The sequence below is a fragment of the Peromyscus eremicus genome, chromosome 1 (genome assembly GCF_949786415.1).
Source record: "Peromyscus eremicus chromosome 1, PerEre_H2_v1, whole genome shotgun sequence".
Taxonomy (NCBI): domain Eukaryota; kingdom Metazoa; phylum Chordata; class Mammalia; order Rodentia; family Cricetidae; genus Peromyscus; species Peromyscus eremicus.
Window position 1 is genome coordinate 107155361 of NC_081416.1, and position 17660 is coordinate 107173020.

General features: G+C 40.8%; 1 protein-coding gene across 1 annotated transcript in view; it reads right to left on the reverse strand.

Annotated features, from left to right (window-relative positions):
• Nucleotides 1–1713: 1713 nt before the first annotated feature.
• LOC131917442 (lysosomal Pro-X carboxypeptidase-like) overlaps nt 1714–17660 on the reverse strand; it is a 63484-nt gene continuing 47537 nt past the window's right edge. The window contains exons 7-9 of the mRNA XM_059271260.1: nt 11771–11935; nt 9583–9770; nt 1714–2435 (exon numbers count right to left, since the gene is read on the reverse strand). Coding sequence (XP_059127243.1) covers nt 2219–2435; nt 9583–9770; nt 11771–11935 — 570 coding nt within the window. The 3' untranslated portion in view covers nt 1714–2218. The remainder of the gene's footprint in view (nt 2436–9582; nt 9771–11770; nt 11936–17660) is intronic.

A 17660-nucleotide genomic window follows, 5' to 3' on the forward strand; every position in this document is an offset into this window, starting at 1 on the left:
AAGTAGAAGGGAGAGGGTCAGCAGTAGAAGGGAGAGGGTCAGCAGGAATGGGAGGGAGAAGACAAGAGAGGGACATTGCGGGAAATGTGACAATGTCATAACCCAGTATAACCTATAGTTAGAATATGCTTTAAAACTTTTTCAACAATGAAAAGATTAAAGAAAAACTAAAAAATAAATAAAAAGATAAATAATAAATAAAGGGAAAAATAAGAAACATATTAAGCATTCAAAAAATTAAGTTTTGAGTTTTGGATTTAGTTTTTATTTGTTTTGGGAGGGTTGTTTTGTTTTTTGGTTGGTTGGTTGATTTTTTTGAGTCAACTTTGTTTTTTGGCTGGTCTGAAAGTGACTATGTAGGCAAGGCTTCACTTAAACTTGCAAGCGTCCTCCTGTCTCTGTCTCCTGAATGCTGGGATTGAATGTGTCTGCCTGGTCACTTTGAATAAGATTTGATATTCTCATTCATTTTCAACTTAAATAAAAACTTAGTACAGTATACTTAGGTTAACTTTATACAAAGTATAAATCATGCTGGCCAAGAAAAAATCTTTCTTTTTAAATTTTGTTTCTTCAAAAAGAGATAATGCCTCTGAATAATCAACGTTAAATGAAATCTCAAAGCACTTTATGGATGATAAATAGGGAAAAATACATCAAGGAGAATGGGCTAAAATCCTAAAATAAGAATGCCAGAGATTAAAGTCCCAAGCCTGAGACACACAACTTCTTAGTGAACAAAGAATAAAAACTCATGTTGTCTTGACTTTGACAGCTACCCCATAGACTGTTTTCTGATGCCAAAACAAAGTGCTAACCAAATTGCTTCGATAGAATGAAATGCAACGACCGCTCATGGGAATGAAAACTGAAAGCTTCCAAAGCAAGACCAAGATTTTGCTGTATGCCAGAAAAATAGGGAAACAGCTCAGTCTCCCGATCAAAACTTGGTTCTTGAAATGACCAATCTCAAGTACACTTTAAAAAACCTTAGATGTTCCCAAACACAGGTTTAAAAAAAAAAAAAAAAGGTTAATGAGAAAATAAAAAGAAGCTGGGAAGAAGAGCTCATTCAGCACAGAGGAGACTGTTAGTCTCTATGTCCCTGAAATGCGTGGATTCAACTGTATTTCCTATTTGAGAAAAACCCTTTGGAAGAAAGGTCTCAGTGTGAGAACCGCTTGAAAGTTCCAACCCCTTGGAAATGGGAAGGGTCCGTCATTTATTAATGTCAAATATGCTGCCTGCATGAATTACTCTGCTTGTCATCTGGAAGCCATACAGGAAAGTCCCCACGCACCTGCTGCTTGTATCAGTAACAACTATCAGAAGATTAAATATTAAAAAAAAAAAAAAACCAGAACTACATTCTGATCTTTGAATAGCTTACTCAGCAAATTTAAAAGTCTTTTTACTTAAGTATCATCAGTGACCACGATGTAGAGCCTGTTCGAATTTCAAGTAAAAGACCAAACAGAGCGATTTTCCAAAGTTGGCATAATTTAACTAAATCACCACAAAACTGACCTTAGAAACAAAGAGAAACGGAGCAGGAGAAGGCCAGATTTCTCCTGGCTGCAGAACGGTGGCAAATATCCCAGAACTAAGGAAGGCTGCCAAGGGGGAAAGAGAAAAAGAAAGGACTTCCCGAAAGCAGCCAGCCCAGGCACACTGCCTTCCCAACAGCTGGACGAGATGGGAGCAACACACAGGTAGGTCTGCCTTGTTCTTTATTGCAGTTCAAAGGCAGTCATGGAGCTCACAGGAAGCGGCCCTTTCCTGGACTGGCATCACACAGCCCACCAGCCGCAGCTGCAGCGTTTTTAATCCAGCTTCTGCTTTTCCTTTTGTGGCAGGAATGGGGGCTTACAATGGGCCAGAGAGACTTCCATCTCAAAACCGAGGAGACATCCCCGCTTGGGAGAAAAGTGGCTCTCCCTCTGGTGAAAGACAGTCAGGAACCATGCCAGTTCTGATGGCATCAGAGCTGCCAGGATGGCATTCTTCCTGGAGATGGCACAAAGGCAGTGAGGACGGAGCAGTCACCTGGGTGGGATGGCTGCGCCCACCCCTGTCACGCTCTTCTGTCTCGACCTTGGCCCAACAAATACAATGACAAATGAGGGAAAGTAATTACATATAAAAAAAATCAAAGTGAATGGGTATGTGGGTGGAGCGAACATAAAAGAAGAAAGTAAAAGTGATTTTGAAAAGTTGCTCAGGGCTGCTTTCTGTAATTGCCGTAGAAATCTGAGACCCACTGCTTCATGTGTCTGAGTTCCACAGAGCGGGCTAACTGCAAGGATGGTGGGTCTGTCTCAGTGCTGGGTCGCAGGTCTAAATGGTGGGCTCCATCTGGGATGTTGACTGCCACCAGGGTATCGGAGAGATCTTCGGTAACTCCACCTCCCGACCATGGGTCCAGGTCACCATTGCTGAAGTGAGGGAAACAAAAATTAAGGTTGTCAGTTCTCTATGACCGCATTCAAATACAATATGAGGAACCTTCTCCGTGCATAAGCCTGAAAATATGAACAAGTTGGGAGGTTTGGTCTGAGGATCTACTTGGTCACATTAAAGAGTTTCTTGGTGCTTGATGCTTCCTATTATTTCAACAAAACACATTTATTTGTTATAAATGCAAAAGAGAAGAGGGCAAGATGAGACTAGTGGGATTTTAGACGCCTTTTTTTTTTTTTAAAGGAATGCGTTAATAGCAGGTCTGATGGAAGTACTCATGGTACTCATTGGATGTTTTGATTTTAGTTCTCAGTGTGCTTCATTCTTGTAAACAATTGCTTAAAACATAAGTGCTCACAACAACAAAAAGCAGTAATAGGCATAAGGCATGACTGTGAGGAACGGACCACAGGACCCTTAAAGTCTCCTAAACACATGTGGTCTTATTTTTCTTTAAGTTGAGTGTCGCAGTCCCACGAACTGTTTAAAAGTTGGCAGGAAACATGTCTATGTGGACTGAATACTGTGTCATAAGTATGCCAAATACGTTTCCTGAAAGCTTGAAATCTGTTTTCAAATTTTTGTGTCAAATTGACATACAAGGCTATATGCTTTTTGCAGTTTATGGGATTGTTTTGCCAGAGTACTGAAATGCATAGAAGTGCTTGCTTTCAATTTGGGCTTGCTATAATTTCAGTTTCCATCTGAACACTGTTATGATTTGGAAACTGTATTGATTGGTAAGTTAGTTTTCACCTTGAAGATGTATGTTTAACTCATTTGAATGAGTGGTTAAATCTGTTAAAAATGTTAAATCTATAAGCCAGTTTCCATCATCAAGTCCTGGTACAAATTTTTTTTTGATAACATAAATTATTTGATAATGCCTCATCAGTTATGAAATCTACTCAATATTTGCTCACAACTTAGCTATCTTGCTTCTGAAAAGTAAATGACATCACCATAGTTAGCATTAACACTTTTAAGGAATTCCTGCAGTTGGCAATTGAATCCTTTGGCCCTTAGGAAATTCAGCATCTTAACAATGACTTGCATGATGCTCTCCATTTTAATGCTTTGTACATTAATAAACTCACCATCAGAAAATGGTTCGGAAGTGTTGTCGTTAAATATGCTACCACATAAATGCTTTTACTATAATATCCATTTTAGTTGTAACATCTTTAAATTGTGCTTAGCCCTCCTATATAAATTAGCAATCAGTAATGTGCAGCTCACATATACCTACAGGCCAATCTGATCAAAGCAATTCTTCCGCTGAGATTCCCTCTTCTTAGGGGAGTAGATTTGTGTCAACTTAGCAGTTGATGTATCCCATCACAGGAGTTATCCTTGGATTCATAAAATAATAATAGCCAAGAGAATGTATTTATTTTTACTAGGAAAATAGAAAGCAAAGTTCAGGCCTTTCCCCATCTCAGCTGCTGATTCAGCCCAAAGTAGAAGGCCTATATAAAGCATGACAAAGATGCATGAGGTGTGGCTGGAGTGCTCAAGTAACCATCACAAACAAGTAAGAGTATTTACCTGCCTCCTAAAAATATTAAACACCTATCTTTTGCAATGGTCCATTAAAATACTATAGATTATCACTGATTTTCTACTGCCAAGACACTTCGAGCATATGTACCACCTGACAGTGTCGATTCAATGTCTGTACTTTATTATCAAAATTCAATTACTTACATGGCATGTTTAACATGGACGTCTACTTACACATCTCAAGTATACCAGGTCCAAAGTGAATTTATATTTCTCAACTCCTCACCAGCCCCTCCCTTTATTTTCTTAGTCCCCATTAATGGCAACTTTTGTAGCTGCTCAGGTCAAGGGTTTGCTATCCTCCTCTAGTCTTCGTTTGACACCCAATCTGTCACCAGACCTGTCAGCTATATCTTAAAATATATCCAGAATCTGACTCCTTCTCGCATGACTCCCACACCACAATCCAAGTCTCCATTATCTCTACCATGAACTACTGACAAGACCCAATCCTCCACCTCTATCTACATCATTAACCTCCTTCCTGGCTTACCTTTCTTTCTCTTTAGCATATTTGGTGAAACTGCCTTGTTTTATCACCTGTCAAACCAGGACTCCACCAGGTTAAGGATTTGGGGTTCTTCTATCGCTCTATCTCTGGTTTCTAGAACCAGGTGTGGTTCACAGTAGGAGCCAAACAAACACTTAAGGAAATTAGGTATCAGATTATCTGTGCTTCGTACCGGATGTCCCCCATGGAGATCTGTGAGTAAAGGTTTGCAGGTTCATGAACACATACCCTCTTCAGCACTTTCTCACATAGAAGAACAGAGTCCACATAAATGACCGATACAAACACACATCTGAGCTTTCAACTGTGTGCGGAAGCAGGAAGAACATCAACGTTATGTTTCAAATCTTTACCAAGCTACCTAACTTCCGGGAGCCTCAATTCCTATGCATACTACAGAAAAGAAATGTTTTCAAAAGTCTCTCTCACACAGATGTTATGGTGTCATATTTGAACAATGCATGTGGAAATAAGGCACCAACTATAACATACCACACAGATGTCCAGTTCTTGTGAGTATTATCACATACTGTAAGCATAGGAAGTGATAATACCTCCAGGGGGCAAGCAAATCATGAAAATGAATTCAAAAGTGTTTCTCATAAAAAGTTAGTCAGAGCCTGGCAGTGGTGGCGCATGCCTTTAATCCCAGCACTTGGGAGGCAGAGGCAGGTGGATCTTTGTGAGTTCGAGGCCAGCCTGGTCTACAGAGAGAGAGATCCAGGAAAGGCACAAAGCTACACAGAGAAACCCTGTCTGGAAAAAAAAAAAAAAAAAAAAGTCAGAATACTAAGTCCATCAGCCTTTTATAGATAAAGGCACTGCACAAATTGAATTAGAAAATAAACATTGAGGCATGTTAAATGTAAACATGTTTGAAATACAACTTTAAATTCCCTTTTCCATTGTTTGAAATACAACTTTAAATTCCCTTTTCCATCATATACTTCTCTTCAAAAAAAAAATGCTAAATTGTAACCTACTAATATCACTCTTGGGGAAGAAAAACTTATACCAAAAACACGCTTTACTGGTTTTGTTCAAAATAAAGGTTGGCTTCACTTGAGAGAACCAACAGCCTTCATCTTTGCTCCAGTTTGACAGGCTCAACCCAGACAGGAAATGCTCCAGTATTTGCAAGACAAAGAAGTCCCTGCAGCCACGTGAGGAGCAAACTGCATCTGATTTAAAGGTCATCTGAAGCACCTGGTGACTTAGCAACAGTGTTTGGAGTTGCTGAGAGACCCAGCCTGCACATGGACTTGAATTTCTCAGTTCAGACACAGGAAAGCTACACCAGTCATGGGAAATCTAAATCTATATACTGTTTTCCTGGGGGACTCTAGATACCTGGGTAAAATCCCCAACAACCAGCCTCACTTAATCACTGGCAATAGTTAATTTGCCTGGGAAATGATGTTAGTTAACCAGTTCTTCATGGGGTCCCTTCTGAATTTATACTTAAATAACTGAGAATCATCATTGGAGAAATAATCTATGACTTTTGGAAAACATAAAACCTCCCAAGAGAACCGCCATGCACTGAAAAGAATTGCCAAAGCAGGACTGTAACAGCTGCTATTTATCAAGTCCTCAGCTACTCACCAAATGCTTACTGAATACCTATCTGTGTCTGGTGCTCATCGACACAGCAGGCACAGTGGACAATACAGACAAACCTCTGTCATCATTGTGCTTACTTCTGTAACAATCTATTTCTTCTTTAAATAACGGAGTTAGATAATCATTAGTATTTCTCAATTTCATAAATTAGCAATTTGCCCAAAGCCATGTATTTAATTATAGAAAGAACAAAAAGACACCCAAGCTGAACTTGATTCTATGATTACAAATCTTAGCTGGAAAATCTCCAATCCAACAATTTCATATTGAACCTTCCTGCCAAAGCAGCCCCCGTACTCGTGTGTGTGTTTGTGTGTGTGTGTGTGTGTGTGTGTGTGTGTGTGTGTGTGTGTGATTGTATGTGTGTATCTGTATGTCTGTGTGTGTGTCTGTGTGTGTGTCTGTGTGTTTCTGTGTGTCTGTGTGTCTGTGTGTGTGTCTGTACGTGTCTATGTTCTGGGCTGGATAGGACCAACATACAGATATAAAGTTCAGGGGAGAAAACAGACTTTATTTCACTTTCTATGTACATGTATTTTCCAGGTTTAAGTCGAGTGCATAGTATTCTGCTGGGTTAACATTTCTCTAGTTTTGTTAGGTAGGCAAACCTGCTGCCTAAGCCTCCTGAGCAGCAGGGACAAAAGGCCACCAGGTCTAGCTTGGGCTAACTCATTTAAACATGACAGCAACTCTGTGAGGTGTCACTGCTCGTCCTCTTTTTCACATGGCAAAACTGAGCATCAGACAGCACGAGTCATCTCACTTGAGACAAGCTCCTTTTGCATCTGTACAGCTCTCTTAGAAAATACCTTCCCTACACAGAGCTACTATGACCCGCTGACTTCTGCTCTCATCCGGAAATGTCTCTCACAAACTCTGCCCCCACTTCCAGTGAAAATGAAGACAATGCTCATGACAATTATGAATACTACAAACAGATTACTAAAAGAATTATTTGAGGTGGTTGAATCCAATAAGAAAAGAGACGGTATTTGACCAAAACTCATATATTAAACATCCAAACAAAGGATAAAGATTACACTTAATTAAATTTGATCTTCAGCTTTATTTGTTATAAGGTCTTTATCTTATAACCTTAAAGTCCTGGATATTAGAAGACCCATATGGACAGTCCCTGAAGACAATCCCCAAGAGGGAAACAACGAACTGATAAAGTACTTCCTCCTCTGCTAGAACAGAGATGAGCCTAGAGACTCTGTAATCGTCATTCATGTGTCAGAACTTAACTTGTGGAGACAAGCACTAAGATTAGTGATTAGGGACAGGTCCTTTGGGGAAGTGATTGACTTACATGGGGATTATCATCAGAAGACTGAAACAAACCAGATGTGGTGACACACTCCTTTAGCCCCAGTACTTGGGAGGCAGAGGCGGGTGTTTATCTATGAGTTCGAGGCCAGCCTGGTCTGCATTTCGAGTTCCAGGACAGCCGGGGGATACATAGTGAAACGCTGTCTCTAATAAACAAACAAAGCTAGAAAAACTAGTCTAGGTCCCTTTCCACTCTTCTACCTTTTGCTGTACAAGACTACAGGCTTCGAGGTGCCATCTTGGAGACAGACACTATTCCCTCACTAGACACAGAACTTGTCGGAACTTTCCTTTTAGATTTCCTGGCTGACACAATCGTGAGAAATAAGTTTATGCTGTTTATAAATTGCCAAGTCTTGGATATTTTCTAACAGCAGAATGATAAAGCCAGACCCAAAGGCTCATACAGATACCTTTCTCAGTGTTCACAGTCTTTCCAATCTCCCTAATTTCAAACACTAAATCTGGCAGAATGTAAATGGATTCATCTGTCCAACCACCACTTTACATTGCTGAACTGAATAATATAGTTATGAAGAGTCCAACTGAGACTTAGGAACACAGTTTAAAGAAATTAAACTAAAAGAAGCTGTCTGTTTTCTGTCAGGGTCTTGGCTTTTATTTGGAAACAGGTATCTGCTGGGCTAGAAAATAGCATGAGTCTGATAGTCAGAGGCATATATTAATCAAGGCTGGCAGCAACCTTCAGCACTTCTCTGTGGTGATATTTTATTTGTGCTGAAATGTGGTGATATTTGTGCTGAAATGCGGTGATATTTTATTTGTGCTTTAATAAATAAAGGTTGCCTGAAGATCAAAGGAAAAAGTCAGCCACAACACAGAAGTCATGTAATGTCAGCACACACCCTTAATCCTTTACCTGGCAGACAGGGATCTGTCTGGATCTCTGTGAGTTCAAGCCCACACTAGGGAACAGAGCCAAGTGTGGTGACACACACCTTTAATCCTAGTACCAACCATAGAGTTCTGGAGGCCTGTACAGACAGGAAGTGACAGAGCTGGCCAGGAAGAGGAAGTGATGTAGCTAGACAGAGAGCAAATCAGATGGCAGAACAGGAAGGCATATAAGCCTGAGTAGACAGGAAATTGCTCCTTTTTGGAAGCTGCAGAGTTGGTGAGGTGAGGTTAGCTTGTGGCTTGTCCTGTTTCTCTGATCTTTCTCTCAGGCCTTAACCCAAATTTCTGGCTCTATGTTTTTTTTATTTAATAAGACCATTTAGAAATTCGTCTACACTTCTCTTTGTCAGAAACTACTGTGTGTACACAGAGGATCCAATCTGACTCCTTTAAGAGAGAGTGTAAAAAGAAAGATGCTCGCAAATTTAACCACAGCTCTAGTGAAGATGTATGTGTTGGTGTCCACAGATTCACACAACTGCTTTTCTTGGTGCTAGCGATGAAACATGGCCTCTTGCATAGTAGACAAGTACTTTTACCAGTGAGTTATGTCCCCAGACCTTGGTGAATGTTTTAATTAGCCAGCTGCCGGCTGAATAGCAGACAACCTAGCCAGACATGAAACATGTGACATCACAGTCAGGCATGCTTGGAGCCAACTCAGTTCATTCTGGTGTGAACCAGTATCAAATGCGTTACATCTTGACAAAGAAGAACAAGTGGGTTTGTAGGAATCCAGGCCAAGGAAGAAATCTCCCTTTACAACTACCTGGTTGGGCTTCGGTAAGTGTCTCAATTCAGTGATTCTGAGTATCTTCCTGACTAAAAGGACGGCTATCACAACTACTTCTCAAAGTAGTTGTGAGGATTCTGGGTAATTTGTTTAAAGTGCCTCAGGTCTTACAGTACTTGGAAGGAAAAGAGTGGGCACTTCAAAAGTGTCGGTTGAACCAATATTGAATATTAATGTTATAATTACTAACAGTAACAACACAACCTGAGAACAAAAGATAATGTTTTGTTTCATGATGGAGAGATTTTTAATAGAAGCCTAATAAGGTCACTGTTGTGTTCTATGTTGTTTTATTACCCCACACTTTCCTAATTCTATTCTCTCAGCCATTCTGCAAGGGTCCCCAACAACCAAAGTTCCTCTTGGGACCAACAGAACTCACCTGAAAATGATGTTTGAATGTGAACGGATGTCTTTGCCTCCGTATAAGGTAGTGACCCAGGAAGGCCGTGGCCTCACACCCCACTGTTTATAACAATCATCGGAATACTTGTCTAAGTCCCATGAACGGGGTTCAAACATGTCATCAACACCATTCGTGCAAAAAGGCAGGATTATTTCTGTGCAGGTCTAAAAGCAATCCAGGAAAGGAAATGAAGAGATGAATTATTCAAGACCATTCAGCTGCTGAGTAGCAAAATAAGTAGCATCATCATCAGTAAGTAGCAAAGCTAGTGTCTAAACTTGTAATCGAGCTTCAGCCCCCCCCCCAATCCCACCCCCTTTACATCCCTGCCACACAACACTTTTATTTCTCCATAGAAAGACATGACTGACAAACACTGGGCAGAGCCAGGGGAACCCTGCAGAAGAGGGGGAGGAAGGATTGTAGGGACCAGAGGGATTGAGGATACCATGAGAACATAGCCCATAGAGCCAGGGGGTATAGGGGCTCATAGAGGCTCACAAAACTGAAGAGATAGACTCTGTATGGGTCGGAGCTAGATCCTCTGCATATACCTTATGGTTGTGGAGCTTGATGGTCCTGTGGGACTCTCAACAATGGGAGTAGGTGTTGTCTCTGACTCTTTTGCCTGTGCTTGGGACCCTTTTCCTACTGGGGATGTCTTTCTGTATGCTGTGAATGTGTTGCTCTGATTGATTGATAAATAAAATGCTGATTGGCCAGTAGCCAGGCAGGAAGTATATTATAGGTGGGATAAGCAGAGAGGAGAATTCTGAGAAGTGGAAGGCTGAGTCAGGAGACACTGCCAGCCACCATTGCCATAAGAAGCAAGATGTAAGGATACCGGTAAGCCACGAGCCATGTGGCAAGGTATAGATTTATAGAAATGGGTTAATTTAAGATATAAAAACTAGATAGCAAGAAGCCTGCCACCGCCATACAGTTTATAAGTAATATAAGTCTCTGTGTGTTTACTTGGGTCTGAGCAGCTGCAGGAGCCGAGTGGACACAGGAAAACTCCAGTTACATTTTCCTCCTACTGGATTGCCATGTCCATCCATGATATGAGAGTTTGTGCCCAGTCTTACTGTACCTTGTTAGGCCATGTTCAGGGATATCTCTGGGAGGCCTGCTCTTTTTGTTGTTTTGAAGGAAAATGGAGGAGTTGATTCTGGGAAGAAGAGAAGTGGGGGAAAGGACTAGAAGGAATAAAGTGAGGGGAAACTGGTCCAGATGTAAAGTATGAGAGAAGAATAAAACTTTAAAAAAAAAAAAAGAAAGAAAGACATGGCTGAAAGGTCACAGAAGACTCTGTATTCCTTTCTTTGCAAGGGGCATTCTTTCATATCTATGGTCATATTTAACCCTAAAGGCAACCTTAGGAGGAAAGTGTCATCACCATTATTTGCTGTTGGATGGCTTTCTGTATACTGTGAATATGTGTTGCTACCATTGGTTATAAAGAAGCTGCTCTGGCCTGTGGCAAGACAGGTTAAAGCCAGGCAGGAAATCCAAACAAAGAGACAGGAAGAAGAAAGGCAGAGTCAGGGATACACTAAGAGCTGCCAGGGGAACAAGATGTAATAGAACACAGGTAAAGCTACAAGACATGTGGCAATACACAGATTAATAGAAATGGGTTAGTTTAAGATGAAAGAGCTAGTTAATAATAAGCCTGAGCCATAGACTAAACAGTTTGTAACTAATATAAGCCTCAGTGTATTTATTTGGGACTGAGCGGCTATGGGACACAGAAAAGTTTCTGGTTGCAATCATTAGTCATACTGTGCAGATAAAAGAATGCAGGTGCAGAGAGAGTGAAGTTAGACTTCACTTCTGTCACACGTCCATACAATGCCTCCTTTCCGGGACTTGCCAAGGCCTATTTGAGTGTCAGTGCATCTATCTTTCTCACTATTTGATGGTGAGATCATGTTATTTATGTCTTTATCTTTGAAACTGAGGAGAGCCTGATCAATGATAAGCACTCAGCGTGATTGGTGAGTGAATGAATGAACAAATGAACTTATTGGTAGTCTTACAGTGTAATGCAACAGCATCTAGACTTGAATGCAGGTTAGGTGATAAACTCTTGTCTGATCGCTATTGTAGCACAACTGCATCAGCAAAAAGAAAGACTGCCTCGGGAGCCATACATGCTTACCTGATAGCCCCAAACCCGGGATCCTAAATTGCCAATTGTTGTTTCAGAAATATTATTGCATCTGGTCTGGCCTGAATAATTGTAATATACATTCAGAGCTTGGTAAATGTTCTGTACCAGCAGGGAATCCGACATATAGGGATTTGTCAGATACTGGCACACTTCCTATCATTTTGGAGAGATAAACAGAGGAAGAGTCAGATATGAATATAAAATTAAAGTATAATAACACAAAGAAGAAATACAATTATAATTTGATCATAAAGCTCTCTTAAACATCTAACCCAGCTAGGCATGGTTACATATGCCTGTAATACCAGCACACTGGAGGCAGAGACAGGGGTATGGCAAGAATGAAGCCAGCCTAGGCTCCATAGCAACTGCCAGAACAATCAAAAACAAATCTAACTGCATTGCTTAAGTTTTTCTGTCTCTTGAGTATAATTTTCCCTGCACTGCAGAAATAATGTAGGCATTCACATGTTATGCAAAGCCCTATCTACTTCCCACTCCAGCTTAGTCTATACAGCCATTGCTCCGAGTTCAGGAAAACCATCCCCACCATACACTTTCCTCCCCTACTCATCCTCAAATCTCTTTTCTCACTTTTTAACTCTATGAATGCTGGCCAACTCATCCTTTACAATACTCAGTTCTAATATTCCCCTCTCCCTGAGATTGTCCTTATCTGTGTTTCCAGGTCTGAAAAAGCCAAACTTCTCCCCCTTTCTTGGTGCTCTGCTCTACTCGGGTTCTGTTTTTATCACAACCTTTAAAATGCTCATTTGTACTCATTTGATTCTACAGTGTTTCCCACAGTGCTTAGCAAGTTCTCAGAAAACTATTTGCCGAATGAAGCACTGTTTTGTTTCGTTTTTAAATTAGCATCCAAAGAATTGGGTTTCATTTTGGCATTTCAAACAAAAATTGTCTCCTCCCCACTCCTCCACCCTCTTGTTCTCTCTTTGGTCCATATACTCCCATCAGCCTCCTTTGCATTTTCATAGCGGGGCTATGTTTTTATGAAAAATTTGCAAGCTTTCTTGTGGAAAAAATGTTCCTACTTCCAACATCTGTGGTATGACCAGATGCATAACATGCAACCACCCAGCTTGCAAATGCCCCTGTAACCAGCCTATAACAAGTGTCTGAATTCTAGCTCTGAAGATCTCAGGAAATACTCTGTGTTAAGAGTCAAAATGAGGACTGCCCAGAAGATGAATGGGAAACTTTCTGAGGCACAGAAATATTTCGTATCTTCATAGCAGACTGACTTACATATCAAATACTACACATAAAGTTGTGGTTTCTGCTTTATGTAGATCTTTATTCCCCTCAAAAAAGAAGAATCATGATTTAGAACTAGAAAGGGGAACACTGGAGGCAGAAGGATAGAAGCAAGAATGGAAGACAGAGAGATGGAGGGGAAAAGAGGGAGAGAAATCAGCCAAAATTAGGCATGTATGAAAATGTCATAATGAAGTCTATTCCCCTATATGTTAAACTAAATTGTTTAAAAAGCATCATAAACCAGGCTCATGCATAATATTGCACACCTTTAATACTAGCACTTGGGCAGCAGAGGCAATTGGATCTCTATGAGTTCGAGGCCAGCCTGATGTACAAAGTGAGTTCCAGGACAGCCAGAGCTACATAGTGAAAACCTGTCTCCAAAAAAATTATTATTATTATTATTATTATTATTATTATTATTAAATGCATCATAAACTAATATTGAACTCAATAATACAAAACTTTAATTATTTAGGGGAAGATGTCTGTAATTTACCTTGAAATCTATAAAATAAGATGGATAAAAAGATTGATAGGTGAAGAATATGCACGTGATAAGTCAAATATACTTAAATATTATTTATAAAATTTAGGAGGTAAGGGCTAGAGATGTAGCTCATTGGTAGAGTACTTCCCTAGCATGTTCAAGGTAAGTTTATGAGTGTTCACTATCAAATGTTTTTCAACTTTTCTGTATATTTGAAATATTTTATAATAAAATGTTAGGGGACATTCACAAGCAATGGAATCATAGCTGAATCATAACAACATTTACTGATTATTAAGCCTTGAGTTTATAACCAATACATCATCTCATCTTCAAATTGCTTACCCTACCAGATAAGATTATTGTTCACTACTTTGCCTAGAAGAAACTGACTGTAAGGTCAAATCATTTTATTCCAGTTCACCAGCTAGTAAAAAGTAAAGCTGAAATTTATTCCTACAGCTCTCTACTTCTGAAATAGACATGCTTTCCACTGCACTATATTCATAGGAAAATGCTTCCTCATGAAAATAGAAACAGTTTCAATGACAAAGACACTACTCCCAATCGTACCCTGTCAACACTTTGATGTGACTGCAGTGAACTGTTCTCTTCCCACTTCATATGGAAAAAATAGGCAAATCTGACCAAAAGAAGAGATTAGTTCAGAGAAAGGGGTAGGAAGGATGAAGCCCTGTTCTGCCTCAAAGAGAGGTCCTGGATGGAGGATGAAGCCTGGGCTAGAGACATACCCCTAGTCAAGAAAGGAAGAACGTGTCCAGCCCCCATCACCGTGCTGCCTCGGACCAGAGTACAACATGGCCTTTCTGAAAAGGGGAAATTTGAAAACAGAGTAGAAACAAATTGTATGGAAAATTTTGTGCCTCTCCTTTGTTCTCCCCCCCCACCTCCGTGTGTGTGTGTGTGTGTGTGTGTGTGTGTGTGTGTGTGTGTGTGCGCGCGCGCACGCGCTTGCAAGCACATTCTTGTGTGTTCCAGTGTGGAGACCAAAGGTCCACCTCAAGTTTCATACTCAAAAACGCTGTTCATTTTCTTGGAGACAGAGTCCTATTGGTCTGGGCTCATCAGTTAAGCTAGACTATCCCAGGGATCCTCCTGCCTCTGCTTCCCCAGCCCTGGGATTATAAGCAAAAAGACAAGGCATCATACCCAGCATTTTTACATGGTTTGTGGGGATCAAACTCAGGTCTTCATGCTTATAAAACAATTCACTTTGCCAAACAAACCATTGCCTCAGCCCATTCATAACAATTTTTCTACGGACTATTAACTGGTGCTTCGTGTTCTTAGACAAATGACTTCAAGAAGTCATATATTAGCAAATATAGAGAGCTCTCCCTTCTTTCATGGTGTGTGTGTGTGTGTGTGTGTGTGTGTGTGTGTGTGTGTGTTCACACATGTAAGTCACACATCTATGTGGGAGTATGTATGTATGTGTGTAGGTACATGTGGAAGCTGAAGGTTGAGTTAACATCAAGAGTCTTCCTAAGTTCCTTTTCATCTAATTTTTAAGGCAGAGTTTCTCAGTTGAACCCAGACAGCACAATTTTGGCCAGTCTAGGTAATCAGCCTGCTCCAGAAGTCCCTTGTCTCCTACTCTGAGTGCTGGGATGACTTGCAGGCCATGGCATCCACCCAGCTTTTCGTGTGGGTTCTGGGGATCTGAGCAGCAGTCCTTAAGTTTGGACAGGCAAATGCTTTACTCACTGAGGCATCTCACCAGCTGGTGAATAGCTTTCTTGACTGTGAGAGATAAACAATTTTTTCAATTGGAAAAAAATGGCTTTCCAAAAGGAAGAGGGCATATGCATAGACGCTAAGAACAAGTTTTAGAAATTCTGAAGGTGAGGAAAAATCACAAATACGATATCCATATAAATATACCTTTAAAAAAATAACTATGAGAGCTGGGTGTAACAGCACACAGGAGGCAGAGTCAGATAGATCTCTGTGAGTTTGAGACCAGCCTGGTCTACAGAGTGAGTTCCAGCAAAGCCAGAGCGACACAGTGAGTACCTGACCCCAAAAAACTATGAGGTCAAGTATGACAGATTAGTGGGTAAAGGTACTTACTATAAAACGTGAGTTTAATCTGAAGGACCCACACGGTAGAAGGAGAGAACCGACTCCCACAAGTTGACTTCTGGATGCATGACATAGCATTTACATCCACAGACACACCACACACACATACACATGCAGATAGATAGATAGATAGATAGATAGATAGATAGATAGATAGATAGATAGATATAAATGTTTAAAGGAAAAGGTGACTGTGAGGTCATAAGTATCCACCGTGCCCATGTTCAAGATGTACATTAAAAAAAACAGAACTGAGCTAAACTGGAAGTACAACCTTATTGCACCTAAAGCCATAGGGAACGCCAACGGCAGTGAAAAGTCAAAACAGTGATTTATTGTTCCAAAAACTCTCTAATTATTCATGGTAAACCAACAGTTACCTAACATTTAAAAACATGACTTTTCTCAGAAAGCAGTCTTAAGACCTACAGCAGTTAGAAATGTACAAAATGGTACGGAACCCACGAGCCAATCACGGAATGTACTGGACTCTATCCATCACCAACTGCCGAGCCTCACTCCTTTCTGAATCTGACGCCCTTGACAGACTCAGTTCTTTCCAGGGCCAGCACGGAATTACAGAGTAGATTCAGAGGAAAACACTCTGTTCAAGCAGTGAGCTGGATGAGGCCAGCGGATGATGCAAACGAGGCAAGAGAAAAGAGGGGCTGATGTACAAATACCTAAAACTCTTGGAAGGCACAGTAGCAAGTGGGGATGACTCACATGCTGGCATTAGACACCCCCCCCCCTTAGAGCAGGAACACTGGGTCTCTGTTGAGGAAAGAAAAGGAGTCCCCATGAATAGCATCTCTGCAAAGAGCAGTTATTGTCTCCTAAAAGACACAAGAATGGCTGGAGGCTGGCACCAGATAACAATACATGGGTTTCTGCAGCTCCACAACATCACGGGCAGAGATATGGTCTCTGCTGATGGAAATTTCACGACCTGATTAGGGGGGAGTCCTGGGCCCACTGCCCTTCTGAGGGCAGATCCTCCTGGGAGGACAAGGTCCAGTTCTGACCAACCCTTCAGAAGGACACTCACCAATGTAAAACAATTCATAGAGGAACCGTGAGGCTGGGGAGCTGAGGAACCGATGAAGCCTTGAGGTTGCTTATTTGAAACATTGTGACTTTTTTTTTCCCGGTTTTTCAAGCCAGGGTTTCTCTGTATAACAGTCTTGGCTGTTCTGGAACTCTCTTTGTAGACCAGGCTAACCTTGAACTCACAGAGATCCACCTGCCTCTGCCTCCTGAGTGCTGGGGTTAAAGGCGTGCATCACCACCATCCAGCACATTGTGACCTTTTATTATTACAAATAAACCTGCATATCTCTACGGCTGAATCTTTACCCTTAATGACTTCAGGATAACTTCTTACAGGAATTACTGGTTCAAAGGAGACAAACATTGTAAGGCCTTTACTAGATCCTGACAAGCTGCCTTTATGTAAAAGAAGTGCAAACCCATAGACTCCTTGTATACTATTTAGAATACCAAAGCTTCAAAAAGCACTACTGTATTAAGAGACACTCTCTACACTAATTCATGGCTACTCAAGGGTACGGTGATTCAAAAGAGATAGCCACACACTTTTTAATCAGCTGTGCAATGTGCATAAAGCATATAAATAAATATTGAGTTGAAGGTGAACCATAGGAAACAGTCACATTTATGAGTCAAACATCAGCAACTTTGGCACAACCTCATGTAATACTTCCTCTTAACCCTGATAGTTTGCAAATATTAGCCACCTGATTAGGGCAAGCGCTTTCACTACTAGTTATTTATGGAGGGGCTGTGATTTCATTAGACAGCAGGAAGGAAGCCCATGGCATCACAACAGACACTTCTTTGTGAAGTCTTACCATCTGAGTATTCCCTGCATCATTTTGTGTGTTGTTGTTAGCTTGGTTTGGTGTGTGTGTGCCTGTGGGTCTGTCTGTCTCTGTGTGTGCCTGTGTGTGTGTGAGAAAGAGTGTGTATATGTCTGGGTTTGAG